Source organism: Ischnura elegans, chromosome 1 (assembly GCF_921293095.1).
Source record: "Ischnura elegans chromosome 1, ioIscEleg1.1, whole genome shotgun sequence".
NCBI lineage: Eukaryota > Metazoa > Arthropoda > Insecta > Odonata > Coenagrionidae > Ischnura > Ischnura elegans.
Window position 1 is genome coordinate 67,312,352 of NC_060246.1, and position 20,319 is coordinate 67,332,670.

At 35.8% G+C, this 20,319-nt stretch overlaps 1 protein-coding gene across 1 annotated transcript; it reads right to left on the reverse strand.

Annotated features, from left to right (window-relative positions):
- Positions 1-3,179: 3,179 nt before the first annotated feature.
- On the reverse strand, positions 3,180-19,852 carry LOC124162645 (uncharacterized protein F21D5.5). The gene is made up of 9 exons (XM_046539243.1): positions 19,680-19,852; positions 19,277-19,552; positions 18,112-18,335; positions 17,881-18,039; positions 15,734-15,895; positions 13,441-13,746; positions 5,355-5,636; positions 5,016-5,077; positions 3,180-3,739 (listed from the first exon to the last, which is right to left on the reverse strand). The coding sequence occupies exons 1-9, from the start codon at positions 19,849-19,851 to the stop codon at positions 3,616-3,618; spliced, it is 1,767 nt and encodes a 588-aa protein (XP_046395199.1). The 5' UTR covers position 19,852; the 3' UTR covers positions 3,180-3,615.
- Between the last annotated feature and the right edge of the window lie 467 nt (positions 19,853-20,319).

Here is a 20,319-nt window from a genome sequence, read left to right on the forward strand (position 1 = left end):
TGGAGACAAAATGTATTGGAAGGAACAGGTCTATCCGTAATGAAAATTATGGTATAATAAACCCCTCAAGTGTGTACGACACAGCATATGCATCCTCGCTATTCCGTTCTTATTCGGTGCTTTAATTGTAGGTATTTAAACCACCCAGGGTGCTTTAATTTAGAGGCACTGAAGATTTTGTGCAGACATGAAGTATAATATTTTTTGCATCATTATCACTATCCAAAAGAAATTTAAAAAATGTATATTCTATAAAAAATTGTTTAAATTTTATAATTATGAATACGTACTTACAGTTTTCAGAGCCGTTTACTTTTTCCTGCTACCCTTATCCGGTGGTTAATAGTTGACCTGTGTGTGATACTGCTCAAAACAGGGTTCTAAGCAGAGTGAGGGTGTTCATGGGCAGTTTTTGCATCTATATCTTGTCTCTTTTCTTTATCCGTATTTTGTAGACACAACACACTTTCTTCTTCCTACCTTAAATGTCTCAGTTTGCGGGTTTTGTTGAACAAAATGCTGCCTGGTCAATCATGTACATTCCATATTGATATCCGAAGGCCGTCCTTTGCGCTGTTCTAAATTCTGTCCCTGATACTTAGCTGTTATTTTGTTCACTAAGCTCATTCTGAATGCTAGGTGATCTTTGTTATTATAGCGGCCTTACGGTATAGAATGTCAGCATTTAACTAATTGGTTGAATAATTTCTTGAACCACACTTTTATACTTTTTCTTTCCAGCAAAAACGATTATAAAAGTTGATCTTTTAAATCTACACAGCCCATATATTTATTATATTCTATTGCACACATAGGTTTATTTACACATTCTAGCCCACCCTTTCGACTTGCGGGTTGCATTTGGTCTGAATGTTTTGTAGTCAGCAATTCCACTTAAAAGCAACCAATTTCCCACACTTTGTACTAACAACTTCTCCTTTCTTTAGTTTCTTTTTGAGGTTTACTGGCATACTTTTTTGTGTGATTTTCACGGTTCCAACAGCATCTGTTGTCCTCTGAACTAACCTCTGGAAAACATCAGGACTACTGTAAAAATTATCCATATAGACACATCCACCAGAGACTAATAGGTTCTCCCACAAATTTAGAACAACTTTTGTTGAAAAAGAGATCTGTGTCCTTTGTGATTTCACTGCCCAATTTTTTCCCTGAGCCACAGTAAATAATAAAATCCATAAATACCCTGTGGAGTCACAAAGTTCAAACAATTTTATCCCAAACCGGGAAGCTTTCATTGGAATATACTGTTTCCACGACAGTCTACCTTACTACAATAACAAAGACTCATCTACTCTGATTTCCTTACCCTGCATATACACTTTTTGGAACTCGTTTCTCAAATATTCGCCAATTGGTAAAATTTTATATAGTTTTGAATCCTTTTTACAGCTTCCTCATCGATATTGTCTATGGCAGTATATGCTTTCGACAGTGCAGTTAGTTCCATATTTCCCCTAGTGACAGCGCACTGTGCCCATAGTTGTGTTTGAGGGGAGGCGTGTGAGGGGTTTGAGGGATGAAAGCGGAATCTCAGGCAACGCTCCCGAGCCGGACTATGTCGGGAGATTAGCAACCAGTATATAAGGGCCATGCTCTTGCCAATCATTTTCTTGAAAATACACAGAAAAATGAGTAGGTTTTTTGCTCTCTTCGGAACTGGAATCCTTCGAGTATCCAATTGAAATTTCCGAAGTAGTACCTGAGCATTGTGCGCTCTCTTTATCCCAATCGTCAAGCACTTGCTCATCGCACAACTCAAGCGAGCTAGAAGCCATGGTCAACTAAAGAGGGGTACAGATATGGAGTGGACCCAAGGCAGAAAAAAAAATAAAAAAAAACACCAAAGCAAACATAGGGGTGAAAACACCCCAACCCTAAGCCTCAAACGTCGTAATTTAGATACCAAGATGTGAGGATTCTGGTCGGTTTTCGTGGTTCCGAGAGGCATTGAGTGACAATGCCTGGACAGTCCATGCCTTCACTATCATTGCCTCGATGAAAGAGAAATGAAACGATAAGGCAGAGAAGCAAATGATAATTAACCATAGACTAAAGCATTCAGCATCCCCACATATCACACATTCGCTAAGAAAGCACATAAAACAGAGCTTGAGTGGAAGGATATCTTTCATTAGCATCCACCAGACGCTGTCCGTAGAGGAAGCATTTCTTTCCTGACATCAGCTAGAAAAAAATATTTAAAAAAATACGAGAACGCAAACGCAGACCACGCAGGGGCACAGAACGATAGCAGGCAGATGTGTCTCACATATATACTCATTAAAAGTACATATATGGAAGCTCAAGAGATAGGAATGCCTAATGAAACATTTGGACGGCAATGGTGTGTCGTGCACGCTTGAGGCATGGCAATCGGAGTACATACACAAACGCTGTGTTGTACACGCTGAGAGAAGGACCACAGGATATTATAGTCACGTTTGAGGGGTTAAAGCCAATTTAGCACTTATGTGAGTAATTTATGTAATTCAGTGAATGATGACAACTTCTTTTGTTAATTATTCTATGTGAATCAAAGTTTAAAGCATAGTTTGAAACTGCATAAGTATTGGTTATTAAATCTATACCCAAAGAAAAATAATAAAAATGGATACCTAATTACCGTATTCCTCCGAATATAGTTCCCCCCCCCTAATTTTGAGGCTTAAGTTTTGGGAAAAAATTTAAAAAATGGGTTTGAGTACAGTCCCCCCCCTAACTTTTATCACGGGCATTTTTGGAAAAAAAGGGGGGACTATATTCAGACATATACGGTATTTTTTAGTGAAGAATTTAGCTTGAGCACTTGGGGACTGTAATTTTTCACCTATCTGTTTATCACAGATGCACAATCATGATGGAGAAGTTATGATCTTCTGATTTTCTCTTGTGCCGAGTATAGATGTATTGTCTCATAAAAAGAACATAATACATATCAGTGAGATTTTGAATTAATTTGCATTTCTGTGTAATGAATGCCCTCATATAAGTAACATATTGGTTTCACAAAAAGAACATACACTAATCCAGGGCGGAAACTATGAGTTTTGTCAGGGGGGCAATGATCAGTTTGCTGCCCTCACCCCCATTTGCTCCCTCCCTCCCCCTCTCCTACCACCAAAATAAAGTACACGCATTAGCTACTTTTTTGAGATGCATTAGTTGACATTACACTCTGTACGTTTGCTATTAAGAAATGTTATTAATACCTATTTTTGTTTAATAATTTATAAATGAATAATTAATTTTAAATAATTTAATTAGGAAAATTAATTAACTTTTTTCAATAAAACGTTCAAATTTTGCAACCCCCTGAAATCTGCTGCCTGGTGCATGTGCCCCCTCTGCCCCGTTCTAGTTCCAGGTCTGCACCAAGCTCATAGTGTGCTTCAAAACAGGTGACTATGGCAGTCATGCCAGCCAGAATGTTCGGACTTCGTATTTGTCCTCGAATGACTTCAAAGACCAACATGTAAGAATAATTTCTCGATAAGTTTTCCTGGATAATTTCTCAATATCCTTAAAATAATGATTAATACATGTACTTCAAAATTCTGTTAATAAAGAACAAGGAATTTAAATACAAAATATTTTTTATTTATCAATTAAATACATAGAATAAAGTTTTCTGAGTTTTTCGTCATCAAATTTTGGCAGGAATTTCACCTCAACTATTTCTTCAAAACCTTCGTCCATGGTGGGTTCTTCAAATTTGGAACTGAAATTATAAGGCAATATAAAATGTAGAAACGCTTAAGAGTAATTACGCCAGTGTGTATTAAAAAAACATGGTTTTCTCTTTTCGGTATATTTTTTATGAAAGTTTTGGTTTTCAAAATCCAGATTTCCGACTTTAGAAGACATACTCAACTCCTGAGAGGGCAAAAACAACGAAATTTTCTATCCTCCTTACATTTGCTAATTCCTTTCAAACCAAGCATCTGTTGGTATCTGTCTCTGTAGTTCTTTTTATAAAACATTAATTTTGGTTCAGTTAGAGACTAAAATGATATAGTATACCTATTTTTAAAAATTTGCAGTTATTAGCCACAATTGCCATTTTTTCTATCTGAAATAGAAGTCTGTACTGAAATTAGATGCCCAATACCAAGTTTGACAACTTTCATAATGCATAAAACTGCAAAATTATTAACGTGATTTTGTGACTCCAATCTTTAGTGAGATAACTAAATGTGTTATTTTAGGACTTTTCATTGTACCTTAACAAAAAACATTCGTAGCTTTTGAAATTTAAGAAATGAAAATCAAACACTTGATTAAGAAACAGAAATTATACCAGGAACCAAACTGGAATTGGAGCCAACTCACCCATAGTAAAAAAAAAAGTAAAAATAGGAATAAGAGGAAATCTAAGAAAATAGGTACTTAATCAGCAGCAAATGAGTTTATAATTAGTAAACACAGATGGCAATGTTTTAGGATAGTATATAATTCTAAGTGCCAGCAGTGACAATAACTTGACGTATGGTGACTATGAAAGCTAAGATTAACTATGAAGTAATTATTTTGAGGGAATTGATTTTTAAGTTAAAAATTTTAACCTTGAGTTTGCTATCCTATTACGTCATTGCAAGACTTGGAAGCTTGTGGATCATGCCTAATTTGCGGTTCACTCAGTAAATAGAGTTATTTTAATTATTATAAATTAAAGTGCTTATTAACCCGAGCCCTAAAACACAATCAGGGGATCAAGAATCTAAAGGCAAGATTATATGACATATAACTCAGACTAGATAAAGTGTGAATGCATGAGCATTTTGGTGGACATGGAAAAGTACATTTACAAATGCATGAACTACATTAGCACAGATCTATTTTCTGTTCATGCATTCAAACAAGCTGGGTGGTATTACAGTGTATTTTTTTTTGTTCTAACATGCACTTACAACTCGTACAGGTTAATGTATTGGTTAATTTTAACCAGACTATAAGGTTAGAAAAATATTTACCACTCAATACCAATAAGTACTCACTAATATGAATTGATGACCATATCATTAATCTTCATATGTGATGGGTCCGTTATTTCTCTGAACTGTGGATGAGAAAGAGTTCCAAGTAAAAGAAGAATGAATTTTAAGACATGATTATTGTGCCCAATGACATTTTGATTGATTTTTTTACAAATAAGTAATCTATCCCCATTAATTTATTACGCAGTCAAAATATAAATAAATAAACATAGACATAAAAATAAGCCACAGTCAAAGGGTAGGCGATTTGTCACATCATTTCACGTAAAATACACAAAGAAATTTTCATTCAAACAATTAGCATTTTATGAATGCAAATTATTAACATACAATACACACCTTGTTATTATGTTTGGCTTGATCTTTAGTAGTCATCATCATAAAGCACCGAATTGGAACTCCAGTGACTTTTGCCAAAGAAACTACCCGAGATCTTGAAGATCTGTCTGGATTGGTACAGTCAAACACCACCGACAGACCAGATGATAATTTTTCTCGAGCAACCATTTCACATTTTTCCCTTGTTCCCAGTTCATCTCGGCATACACGTGCATACCCTTTCAAGTAATTTTTTGAGGCATAACTTTTGCCAGAACCAGGTCCACCAACCATAACTACCACCTGTTGAAACAAAGAATTTTAATAATAAGTCAATTGAATGCATCACCATAAGTTTCGTCTTTCAGAAGGAAACTTATATTGTGAAATTATTTCACAATAATTAGATACAGGCTGCTTTTCGTTACTTTGCTTCGGATTTCTCTGGTAGATTAAATGTGGTTGAATGTATCTCTTAGTTTTGTGAATGGTGGTTATTAGCTTACTGCTCAGCAGAAGTGGGCAAAACACATTGTCATTGTATTTTCAAAATGTGTACATACTTCCTTAGTACATATGTGAATTATACCTTCCAGCTGTCAAAGTCAAATTTTGCAATGCTACAAGTTAAAATGTACAATCATTTAAATAATTTCACTAAAAATATAATGCAGTAACTGAGGAATATGAATTGATTGAAGATGAACTACGCTTCAAATTAACATTGCAAAATCAGATTTTATACTTAAAAAAATACCACTCCTGTGAAAAATACAGTGAAGTTTATATTTAACTACTTAATTAATGCGCTCATTTATCAAGTTCAATAATCTTAAAATTGTAGTACTAATTGCAAATATATATAGAAATAAAAATTTACAGCATAACTTTCCAATTAGAAAATTACTTACTAACCACTTAACAGGGCTAGTTCAAACATGCATTCTTTTATCTGTACCGTACAGCTCAAATCGCTCCTGAGAAGAGTGGATAATCAAAAATACCATTTATTAGGTTCTAACATCTATACTAGCCTTCCTATTCGCTAGTTTGCTGCTGGTAACTGGTTTGACCTCCAGCTAAGAGTTAATGTACCATAAAAATATCACCAAGATGATACTATTTTTTTAAAATTAATTTAGTGAATTTTCTTCCGAAAATTTTAATTAGTAATCATAATGGACTGTAAAGGGCTGTTAAACTAGTTAAAGGGCTGCAGAAGCTACCATTCGGCAGATATCAACAGTGATCATAATGCAGAGATGAAAAATGCCATCTGAAATTGAAGAAATCAGTGAAAAACGCATGGCAAGTGGAGAAACTAGGGGAGCCACAACATCACCATGTATTTCAAGAAGCAGTGGAGAGCAAGATTAGATCTGACTCGGATATCAGTGGAGGAGAGCTGAAAATCAATTAAAAGAGGACTAAGATATTAGTATGCAGTAAGGGAGAGGAGGCTAGGACAAACATTAAACTAGGAAAACAAAATCTTGATACGTAGGTAAGCCAAATCACCAAAGATACATACAGCAGAAATACAGCGCAACCTCGATAAAACGACACCCCACGGTGCACCAATAAACACTCGCTATAGCGAATTGTCGCTTCACCGGAGGTGGTGCAAATAATAGCCAATATACCTCATATTACTCCTTTATTTTTATTTTATCGATCAGACGTGTTTGGTGTTTTTTTGGCCATGGTGTGTTCCATCAAATGCTTTGTATTCACGCAACTCACGGACGTGCGGGTATGCTGCCGTCTGCTTTCTGCCGCCCGAGGAACAAAAGAAGATCAAGCATTCGCAAATGCTAATGCCACAATATTTTCACCAAAATTAACTACTTATTTATCGAACGACAGTTTACCACATAAATTTGAGACTGAGCACTCCATTAACTTCATTTCTTACAGATCGCTAGCAATTACAGAGATTAAGGAGTCTTGGTGTAAGTTTTTCCGGCGGTGAAACTAGTGATGGGCAAAGTCGATCATTTTAGTGATTCAATCATTTTGACTCGAGTCACATAAGTGATTCAATCAATTGATTCAATCACTATGATCGAAAAGACTCAAATGAATCAAGATCGAAAAGACTCAAAGGAATCAAGATCGAAAAGACTCAAAAGTAATCATGATCGAAAAGACTCAAAAGGAATCATGATCGAAAAGACTCAAAAGGAATCAAGATCGAAAAGACTCAATCAATGGATGTAATAAATCACTTTGAATAATCGAATAAATACTGCCTCATCTGCGAAGAGCATTGGTAACGCTGATTGCTGTCCATATTATCATTTCATATACTATTTTGATTGTGAATTCCTAGATGAGTAAATTAGATTTCAAAAATGAAGGAAGTAGTGTCATGAAAATATTTGGGAAGGCAAAACTGCCACAGTTTATTAACACTAATAAAATAATTTCTAACTATAGTTGATGAAAATATAACACAAAATACACCACACACTATGCATGAATCTGATCTGCAGGATAATTTTATGAACGGCACAATAAAATGTAACCAGCTTTAACTTCTACTTCTTAACGTTCTCCTACAGGAGTCATCTTAATATTTCCTTTTACGTGTATTGGTGTTATTAATACTGATAACTGCTGGAAAACATTTAAGAAAAAGATTACACAAGTATTCAGTTCTTCATAACATAGTATTTAATTTTCTCACAACTATTTCTGCCCTGAGGTAAAGAGATCAAGCATCTATCGTTCCAAATTTTGAAACAAACCGGAAACCGAGATGATTGATATGAAACCGAAAGTCGGAGTGATTGATGATTGATGATCAACTTGTTTAACGAAATGAATCATGAGTCATTTGATTCACCTAGTGATTCAATCTTTTTCATCGAATCGTTCATGATCGACCCATCACTAGGTGAAACCCTCGCTATGGCGAGAGCCAACACCAAAAGGGCCTCGTAAAAACGAAATTTTTTAACATGCTTGTAATAGGATCAATTGACGGTGCATCGGCTATCTCTCGTAATAGCGGGGGTCTCGCTATAGCCCGTACTTGCTTTAACGAGGTTCCACTGTACTCATTGTCAGTAGAATATTGCAGGTGAAGAGGGCTAAAAAAAAGAAGAATCTACTCACAGCTGAGAATACAAGTACATACAGAAGTAAGGAAAGAATTCATCACATGCTACATATTGAGCATGTTTCTCTACAGGAGGCTTGGACATTGTTTGCTTGAAACTGGTGTGCAAAAAGGATTCATTACATCTCTGAGAGAGTTTGAAACCAGTGTGATTGGTAAGTTAGGGCTCTCCCTCATTATTTGCTGGTGGTTCTGGTTGCATTGGATTCAGGGTGATTGATCAATGGTTCCAAACTCCTCTAATTATTGTGCTTCTGTTCCAGGGTTTGCTCAAGTTTCATATTTTCATGTTCACATATGCCCGAAAGACCCTTGAAAATTTCATCCACAAGCCTGATAATGCAGCAATAGTTACAAGCTTTGTGGCAATGCTGTAAATCTACCTTACGGATATGTAGCTATTGAACGAGCTAATAAAGCCATAGCCCAACAAAGCTTCTGCATTAGTACCAAAAATAACATGAAATGTTTAACAAAAACTCCTGTGAGATGAAATAGAACCTTCCTAACAGGAAATAACAACAGCAGTGTTTTAAAGGTAAGGGGTACTTTCATATTTAACTCATCTAGGCTAGGCAACAAAATTAGAATGAGTAAAAATGATAGAAATTGATATACATTAGGTAATGCAAAGTCCAAAAGTTGATCCATAGTTTTGAATTTCAGCTGATCTGTTGTTTCATACAATTTCGTTTCACGTACATACACATTATTTTTTCCAAACTCGAAAAATTATGTTAGTTTGGCTTTTGAATCATGTCAACTAGTATTTTTTTGTGTTATGCCTCATGTCTGAAGTATACATCATGCTGGATTTAAAAAAGAGAATCCAACTAACTTTCCTTTATAGTAGTGGATTCAAACGGGTACTGCATGGTGGTGTGCATGTAAAAAATTAATACTAGGGATGAGTCGATTCCAAATGTCGATTCTCGATTCCACCGATTCTCGGGAACGGAATCGGAATCGAGAATCGATCGCCTAAAGTCGATTCCGATTCCATCGATTCCAGGAAGAGAAATGTTTTGAGCATAGACTATAAGTTTGGGGCATAAAGGCTGCCACACACCTAAGCGGCCGCGGTGTCAGCCTTGCCCACGCGGAGGATACGCCCGGCACGCGGGTGCTGCGACGAACATGCTTAAGAGGCCTCGGAAACATGAAAATGTCAGCAAGAGTGGCATTATGAATCACATTCGGAGAATTCATCTGGACCACCAATTTTAAAGTATAATAGATCGAAATATATATTTTTTTTAATTTCGAATGGTATTGGAAGTCTGATGATAATAAAACGTGCAGAGAGCGAGTTTTCCTGTGAAAAAAGTTTCTTATAAATACGCGCTGAGAGCGGGTTTTTTATAAATGTAACTTTTTTTAGACTCACACGCGTCTGCGTCAATTATAAAAAATTTAGACACATTCGCGTTTGTATAGCCCAGTTTCATCAATGCAACCCTTGAGAAAGTTGATACCTGCTTGGCATAAGTCGCCGCGGCCTCCGGGCGGACTCGACAGGTTGCCTTCGGCCGCCACCGCGCACCCGCCAGGCTGCTTTGGTATGTATGGACGCAATGAACGCTACATTATTGTTTAGCCACCGCGGCTACTGATATTTTTAGGGATGGTCGGATCGGATACCTCGGACCCAAATATCTGCGGATATTGCCCTTCATCGGATACATCGGATCCAAAGTCGCGGAAGACATCGGATCTGGATCCGAGATTTTAAATAATAGCTTCAGTGATTGCAACAGGGTGGGAAGAGTTCCGATTCCCTCTTCGAATGCGCCGTCGCATGCGATTCTTCTCCTACTCATGAACCGTTTTGTTTGAAAGCTCTCGCAGAGGTTGCGAGTAGAATTTCAGCCGTGGCCAGGATTTTCAGCCAGAAAATAAAAAAGGCAAAATACGACTGGCACATATAGTGTGACTCTTCCCAAGAGATTGAACAATCATCGTGGGAATCTCAGCGCCGTAGGATAATAACCACGTCAAAAGTAACTACGTCGCGGATTTCAGAAAACCACCTTCGGCCGTCCATCAGCCCGTGCCTCTATTGTTGTTTTTTCGTATCCGAAATCAAACGGAACATAAATCATTGTCTTCTAAGGAAAATATCAAATCACACGAAAACAATTGAAGCGTGTTTCATCCCTACCTCGTCTCACCAACTGACCTTTTTAGGCCTACATGCTTCAATTCTCCGTTTCTAGACAAAAAATTTGACCGTGACTTCTGGGCCCGAAGATATCTTGATAGCTTCGACAATAAGATGACATGCACGAGATTTAAAAAAGAATTAGACCAAACGAGACGCATTCCTGACGATATTTCTGTTTATTTTTCAGCTCTAATTGAATGCCACTCAGTTTTCTATCTACAATTCTACAATTAGAATTTACTGATATGCAACATTGTCCAAACAGCACAATTTTCAAAGAAACAAGCGCAGCATTCACCCCTCAAACAATTAGAGACGGATTGGAAATGCCAACTACATATATCACGTAGTGCGCCCGGCTTTGATTTGAAGGCAACGACGTCACTGAAGCAAAATCTGACTCCGAACCGAACCGTGTGCGTGCACTGTGGCGTAAATTATCGCGAAGATGTGCTAAATCCACCTCATCATACTGAAGCATTTTCGGGTGAAACACAAGTCCGTATGCGATGAGAAAGTAAAATTTGGGGGAAACGTGCGTGAGGAAAATTTGAATTCAGTCGATGGCAGGGGGGTAGCCAGGAATTTTGTTAAGGGGGGGGTCCAAAACCAGGGGGGAAAATTTTTAAACAACAGGGTACAAAGGAGAGGGTTTCAAACTAATTTTAACACCCTTCATAAAAGAAAAAAATTCATTTTCAAAGATACATTTTTCTTTCATTTTTTCATTTTTGTAAATTCATGATTTTTAAATATTTTGTTTCCTTTTATGAAGGAAAGTAATTGTGTTTTTATATTTTGGGGGGTCCTCTTGCTACGCCACTGGTTAGTGGTTCATCCTAAGATTTTTCCTATTTTCATTTCCAAACCCAAGCGTAACAGTTTAGGCCCTGAGTATGTAAAAATGTTTTTAAAAAACAACTTGAAATCCCATAAAATTATTTTTAATTTATAAAAATATAAAAATGTGTATGAAAATCTAAAAATCATTCCATTGATTGTATGTACCCAGAATAAACTATAATAATGACTTTGTTTAATGACAGGAATTTGAAAATGCATTTTGGATTCAAAAATATCCGATTCGAAAGATCAGGCTCCAAAAATCCTGGATCCGTCCATCCCTAGTTATTTTATTCCATTCAATTCTTAAATTTCAATGATAGCAATGCTACCAATAAATTAAAATCCCACCTGTTAGAAGGAATAAGAATCGATGGAATCGGAATCAAGAATCGGGAATCGATTTGAAGGAATCGGAATTGGAATCGGAATCGAAAAAAAGTGGAATCGACTCATCCCTAATTAATACACTTGAGTTTAACGTGTAAAGTTCCAAGTAATTATTTTTCTTTTGAAATGAAATGAACACGAAAAGAAAGGTAACTCATTCTACCATACCGAAATTTAACTTGATATAAACCATGGGAATTAAAAGTTTTTAAATCTAGCTTTGCATTAAAAAAAGGTAATAGTAGGCTTTCAGAAAATGATAGCTCTCCTACATTGCTCATTTTTAAACAAATTCTCAACGTTTCTGAATGAAAGACAATAAAAAGTAAGAACGGACTATCAGACTATTGAAAGTGTCTTATAGCAAAACTTTGTAGAATTAAATTTTCACCAGAAATTTGTTACCAAAGAAAACTGAATTTTTGTTATTTAAAGACCTAATAGAAATAATTGATATTCTGCTGGCACAGTAAATAATACAAACAGGATAATTTATAACTTTGTTTCGTATTTATTTTATATTTATTCATTAATTTTTCTACCTGAGAGAGATGTTCTCATGACTACTTGCTGAAATGTGGAAAAGAAAAAGTTTCACATTACTGTCCATCATGGGCGGAGCTAGGAATTAAGGAGGGAGGGGGGTTTTATCCCCCAAAACCCACCTCCCTCGCTGCACCACTGCTGTCCAACTAAACTATGAATCATTCATCCCTGCAAGTTATGTTGCCGGGCACTGATGTGGCAAAATAGCTGATAATAAATTATAGTTGGTTCCTTCCCCTTCACTTCTACCACCCCTTTCATTCTCTAAGCCACAACCAAGCAGCCCTCTAAACAATGGATTAACTAACATCTTTACAAAAAATAGAAATAACTTTTCGTAATCTTATTATAACATTCATTGATAGTGCACATATATGGTTCCAGCAGCTTTACCAAAATTTTCAAAGGACTTTAAATTACAAAAACATTTTTTTTAGGCCAAAATTTTTGTACACCTTTTTTCCTGCAAAATTCTACTTTAATATCATTTTCAAAGTAGTGACCGCAGTGCCTTTTTTAATACAAAGCCAGATACAAAAATTTAAATTACGCTAGAAGATATTCTATATAATGATCATGATTGTAATGATAAAACTCTGACGATGTTTAGAGAACATGGAAATGCATTACCTTTCAGTTCCTGTTTTATTTTCCTATTTATATGGTATGTACTTACATCGCAAATACTACTTCACAGAACAAGACCGTAATTTACACAGTAATTTGTATCAAAGAAATTAAAGAAGCTACGTCAATACTGGCCACCATTTTACACAGAAACCCTAGACTTCAAAGACAAGTGTATTTATACACATATAGTAGATGTGAATGGACTTTGTATTCCAAATGAATATGATGTTCATTCTCAAAGCTCCTATTCTTACAGCGGAATTAATATTTTATAACATGTTCACTTACATAACATAATATGTTTTAATATCAAGGCTTTACACTATCTGGGCACAAAGGCAATAGCAGCCAAGTACAACAAATAATGAAATTAATAAGTATGGAAGAATTTTCCAAGCAAATAAACTCACCTCTTTCCTGTTAGAAGTCAAATTAGGCAATGAACAGTTTTTGGTCTCTTTTACAGCCAGCTTAGGATTGAATGAAGGAAGACAGAAAGTCTCCGTTGGCCTCTTTAAAAAATGCTCCTCGGGAGTGAAAAAGCTAAGCTCAAGGTTCAGTGCAAACAAGCGATCTGAACAGGAAAAATCCTTTTTAGGCTTTTTTGCTCCACGTCCTGGTTTTGAGGCCCCGCTATCATCTCTACCCCTTCCAGCGGCATCTCCAATATACATGTGATCCTTTGAGTTTTTGCTTAATGGTACTCCATCATTCTCCTGATGAAAATGGAAACAATACGAAACATTGAAACAACCAAGGAGAATTGGAAACTTAACACTAACCTAAAATAATGTTCCCAAATTAAAAAGGGTATGCATATGGATTAAAATGTTGCGAGCAAAATTTCACAAGCATTATAAATTATGATGAACCCAGGCACAAGAAATTGAATAAAGAGGTTCTTTTTGATTCACATTGTGATCAGTTTCATTAGTAGAGGATTTATGACACCACCATATTGGTGAACCTCGTCATTTAGTCCACTAAGAGGACAAAATAATATAATATACATATTGATATAATAGTAATAATACATATAGATATGCATGTGGCTAATGAAGACTGATAACTCAACATTAAAAAGAAATTATTCTTAATTTAGAAAATAAGAAAATATTCTTATTTTTAGCAATGAGCAAAATGTTAACCATACCACGAGGTGTATCCAGACAGTATATATAATTCTTTTCTAGTGCCACAGCACCACCTCTCTCCATGCTCTGTGCATGAGCTTTAGTTTTCTTGGTTCTACGATTGATGCCATTTAGGTTGCTGTAATGTATTTTCTTTCCTGTGTACATTTACAATGTTTCAGACCATTCCTGATCCCGCTGACAGAGAGAGTCTGTGATTCAGTTTTTTAACTCAAGGAACATTTTAGCTGGCCCAAATTCATCCACAAATCCACTCAGGAATATTTAAAAACTGGATAAGAAGTTCAATGACTGTCGAAAAAATGTCCATGATTAGGCTTGGCATCAACAGCCTTATGTTTTCCATTAAACCAAAGCACTCAAAACCTTATTCATTAGTTTGGTGAGCAGCAATCATTCACCGCAGAATCCAGACATAGCATTATCCTACCACCACTTATCTTTGCACTTGAAGCTATGAGGTAAACATTTTCAAAATGGCAAAGATGTGAAACACTTTGTGCTGCAATGGCTGTAATCATTGATGGTGCCGTTCTATGAGAAAAGACTAGATATATAAGTTGGTCAACAAAGTGTCTAAAAAAACTTGAAGACTACGCAAAGTAAAATACTTGAAGATATATTCTTCCATGTGCATAAAAAATTGTATACAATATAATTTTTCAAAATGGTAATTACTTTCTGGATACTGAAATACCCACCTTCATCCCCTTTGCACTGTCTTGAATATGATTACAATATCATATGAATTACTTGCACAGAAAAATTATGAAAAATTTCAAATTATATTTTAATTTGATCAAAAAAATTATTGGTCCCAACTAACAACTGAGACTTTTAAATCATAGAAACAATTACAAATATAATTTGACTTTTAGTTAGACTTGTTTACAAATTAATGGGGCTTGAATTGTCTCTCTCTCTTACACTGGAGTTAAAACTTTTAGCACTATATTAAATGTTCATCATTGCACTCATTCTCTTTCTGAATTTCCCTACATCCCTGTGCAGGAACACTGTCTAAAGAGTCCTTCCTGTCGCACTAGGGAAATCCGACTTTGTTCTATCTCCGTTTCTTCTTTTGCCCTCTCATCTATTGTACAACTAGATCAACGTAACCTACTCCTCCTGACTGGTTACTTTTCCACTGTCGTCCCTTGTTTCCACCTTTGTCGCTTTGTTTATTTCTTCCACGATATTTTCGTTTCATATCTAAGTTACTAATGATTTTTTTGTCCTATTTAGGTACATACCTAATCATTCTGCACCAAAATTACTGACATGATCATTCAACACACTGGGTAAGGGAAAAATTTCTTCATGGACTTTGAAGAACTCCACATGATATGCATATCATACAAAGCCTTAGCAAGCATGGAGGATCGATGGGTTCAAAATCTCTCAAAATGCTTGGGAGCTAACAGCATTAAGGGAACTTCCTCAAAATCAATGCCTCCCAAAATGCATTCTGTCTCCAAATGTACCCCATCTAAAAACCTATTGAGTATTGCTTTCACCTAGTATAAATACAAATGAAATATGGACTCACCGCTTCCTCCAAGATACTCCACATGCCAGGTGCAGGTTTTCGATAAAGTCCACTTGACACTATGCATGCAAACAGCTGAATAGGCACACCAAGCCGTTGAACAATACGATTCACTTTAGATTTGAAATCTTCAACACGTAAGCGACCACTTTCTACCCCTGCCTGTACAATGAGAATGGTAAAATCAGTCAACATAAAAATAATAAAGAATGGCAAACACGTTCATATTTTGTAGTTTAACACATGGGCATAGCCAGGATTCACAGCTGGTCTCTTTAGATATGGAAGGACCCTGCCTTGATGGATGTGAATTAAATAACTATGGAAGATAATTAAATTAACTAGCAATAAAATGTTTTTCTTCGTTAAAACTTTCGTGGGTACTTGTCACGTAAATGACACCTCTCTAAAGGGGCCAGCTATGCCCATGCATTAAACTAAAAACATAAACATGAGTTATAAAATGGTCTACTAGCTATGAAAATGATAATACATGGATTATCCATCTTTTTCAATTAATAACTGTAGGTCTATTATAAATTATAGGGAGAGCAGCTGATTCCCTATCTCCTGAGGGTACAACCATTGTTGTGGATATTGTTTTCTGAAGTGTATTCCTTAATATGGTAAAATAAACTCCAGAAAATTCATGGTCCATAGGCATGGAAATTAAAATTTAAAATAAAAATTCATATAATGATTGTACCAGTGAAAAAAATGGCTCATCATGCAATTTCCTTGAAATTGTCACTGACGAAAGTATGAAGAAAATTTAAAGATCATGATTGTAACACACTTTACCAAAAATTACAAGTAATTTTGGGTTCAGACACACTTGAAACTGCCCAACCCACTCAACCAAAACTGATACTAGTGATTTTCAACCAAGTCAATTCCTAAAGTAAATAGCAGAAGTTCTCGTACAGCGCTTAACAGAAGTTCTCCTTGACCAAGATCTGGTCTCTCGAGATTGGCTCCAGCATGATAAAGGTTGACATGATTCGGAAATACACCATAATTTTAACCCAAATCTTACTCGTTTCCCTCTAATACATTGCTTGCAGCCATATCTACCATAGTGGGGATTGATTGATTCATCCACCAAAAAGAATATTCCAGCACTTACAATTTTGAAAGTCTTGTTAAAAATCTCAAACAAAGGTTGAACTTTATATAGCCTATCCTTGCCATCATTCATCCCATTACAATAATTATCTGCCAAATGCAGAAACCTTAAAATTTCTTCAAACCCATTCCTTCGCATTGACTGAGAAACTATTTCGATGGTGCAGTCTGGAGATGACCACCGATAAAGCCATCGACTCGATAGACAGTGATAACCTGAGAGTAGCAATATTCCAAACACTTTGCAACTTCATATCGCGAGAATTTTCGCTTCCAGAAATCCAATACTGATTCATTTTATGCTTCCTATGAAAGTACTTTATCACATTTCAAATGAGGATACACCACAATTCTGAGAAAATACCTATTTTTGCTGTATTTACCTAATTGTTCAATATTATACTTCATGAAATGGCTGAAATATTAAATTGTCCTTGAGCTATCACATAATTAGGTTTATAAAATAATTATTTATTTATTTAATCAATAAATAGAATGCAACATACCTACAAGTAAAAACTTGAATATTTAGTGCCACAAGTGCCCAGACGTATCTTTAGCTGCATCAAAAATTCATTGATTAGTTTTGTCATGAGCTGGAAATAAAAATGAATCTCTTTGAAAAGATAATATTCCTTATACATTTAAAATAAAACAGATAAAAACTGGATTCCGATGACTCAATGCTTTATATGAAAATTTAATTTTCACTTGACCATAGCGTAGTGATTTCTGAGTAGTTCATGACCAGCCATGTGTAAGTAAGCATAACAATAGCAAATATAGGCTTAAATAATCTAAATCACTTGCATACCATTTAAAGACTTTCTTCTGTCATATTACATAAATAAATTGCATAAAAAACAAACTAAAGAGTATTTAGGAATTTTTAAAGTATGATGTATCTAAAGATACGTCTGGGCTTTAATGGTTTAAGAATTTCGGGCATTGGAGGTTCTCCTCTTTTTGCAACACTAAACATTATGACTAAAAATGGAGATGTAGCTCCAATAATTTCATACCTGGTTAGTGAATATAACAATCTTGTACCCAATCTTCCACAATTCTTTAAGTTTTGCTGGTACTTCTGCAAAAGCTATCTGCCAATCGTCACAATCTTTAGGGAAAACACGTCCCGATTTAGTGGTTATTAGAGTCCCGTCCATATCATAGGCAGCAATCTGAAAAAGGAATGATCATAAATACACTCAACTAGAAGACATTACCGATAAATAAACATATAAGATACTTGCCTTATCTCGTCCCACCACTCCTGCAGATTTATACATCAATACTTTTCCATCACATATTTTTTTCCAACTACTTAGTGATGACTTTTTCACCTCTGAGACTGCATTGCCACCAGAAAAGGGTGAAAAATATCCTTTGAGATCTGGAGCACAAGGCCTTTTCGTTTCCAGAGAGGGGGAAGTTGTTGACACAGGGGAGGCAGCCCTCTTTTTGGCTGACTTAGAACCTAAAGTATAAATTTAATTGGAAAACAAGTATACTTATGTTAGCATTGGGAAAGTCCGTGTAATTTAAAGATAAATTTTACATGATTCCGAAACAATTTTAATGGATAATTATCATTTTCCAGGGGGAGAGACAATATTTCGCAAAGGGTTTATATATATTTCCATGAGGAGCAGGGGGAAGGGCTGAAGCCAAGAGGAAAGGAAATTTAGGTTAGAAGTGAATGTTGTGGGGGAAAGAGGCTGGATTCCATCAAGGATAGCAGCAGTGGCAGTGAGAGAATTGTGTGCTGGGCATAAGGGAGCAAATCCGATTTTAAACCAATGAAATTTGTCTAGTAATCTAAAATGCAGCCATTTGGTAAGATAGTGGCTTATATTTGTACATAATTTAACTTTCATGTTTAACTTACAAATTCAATTTTAAACAGGTTTTGAGAAGTTTTAAGCATAATACGATTTGCAATCACCATGGTTAGTACTTAGTTTAAGTCCCTTGACTTTGGTTTGGAATTTCCCACCCATTTGCCAAACATATCCTACGACCCAGTGGACGTGTTAGGTATAATTTTATTCATTCGCACTGCATTGCGATTAAAGGCTGCAATAGAGTATATTTGAGACAAACTGATAGGTAATTTACACCCGCTGTCCTCGATATAACATAATGTCCCCGCATCACCCCTCGCACCTGTCCTACACCCTCCCAAACTCTTGGCTTGCGACCTTCCTACACACCGCATGGAAATACATGCATGCCTTGAGTGACGTTTTTCAAGTTGGTTCTGCCTTGAAAATGACGGTTAGTGGTGGTACTCGATCGGGAAATACATAAAGTTGAGTAAAACGGACGATTGTTTCATTTACCATGAAGTGCTCGTAATTTCCTTAAAGTATCACCTTCATTCATTTATTTAAGCGTTGATAAATCTTACAAACTCACCACTGCATTCGAAACCCTGAACTTGAGTCGTCGAGTGCGAGGAGATTGCACTTGATGATTCAGGTAGCGACTGGCATTTTGAGTGTCCGTCCCCTTTTTCAAAATTGATTCGGTGAGCATACTTCCCAATAATAATTTCAACGATGTCACCGTTCTTAAGCATTGTGGATGATTGGGGTCCAATTCCAGATAAAGGTTGTCCATTAACACTTGACGGATTAGGGCCATTCCGCTGCACTTCAACTTCCTTTTTGGAGTAATCGGCCACTAGGGACACTAAAAATTACATCAAAATTTCTAATTAGAGATGAAAATTCAGTTTTTACGGGTCAAAATATCGTTTATTGATAGTTAGTGCTCAATGGACAGTCCAAAGAAAAACTCAAATTGGCGAGCAACTTACGTTGGATTCTTGAGCATTTCTTATCAGTAATTTTTGTCTCAGGACCTCTTCCCACGGTAATACGCTGCAAATGTGGCAAAAATATAGGTTCATGTGTGTTATTTACGCATGTCAAGAAACATCTTTTCATCGATTCCATAATGTAGCGCGTAAGGTGTCGTGAGTGTTGCATTTCGTTTTTCAATTGTCTAATGTTTACAAAATTACGGAGGCAAATTTAAATTGACTGAACTTCATGACCATTAGGTATTTTGACGAGATCACATGAAATACGTAACATTAAGTTTTAAATTTGACATATATGCTTTCATCGTATGTAATATACTTGAAAAAATTGATTTTGAATTGTCGTACGAATTCACAGGCCAATATTAAAAAAAAAAATATCGTGCCATTTCGACTTTTTTATTTTCCAGTTAATCATGTTGAAAGCCGTTGTAATTGTAGAGGTTTTTTTCGTATTCCGATCATTAAAATATCCGGCAGGAAGGCACGCTCAAGTTTCTTTCTTTTCCGTTCCAAAATGTTTTAGCATGATTTAATTTGAAATGTCTGCGCAATGATACTCACTTTTCAAATAGGATAAAAATTTATTTTCGCCTAAAAGTTATAAATTCACTGTAATATCATAAGCGGAGTA

Bases quoted from the DNA above. Each gene is read 5' to 3' on its own strand.
- LOC124162645 (XM_046539243.1), bottom strand. From the start codon at position 19,851: ATGCAACACTCACGACACCTTACGCGCTACATTATGGAATCGATGAAA. The intron at 18,336-19,276 runs GTGAGTTTGTAA...TTTATACTTTAG, and splicing joins TCAGGGTTTCGAATGCAGTG to GTTCTAAGTCAGCCAAAAAG. The intron at 5,078-5,354 runs GTGTGTATTGTA...TCTCATCCACAG, and splicing joins AAGCCAAACATAATAACAAG to TTCAGAGAAATAACGGACCC.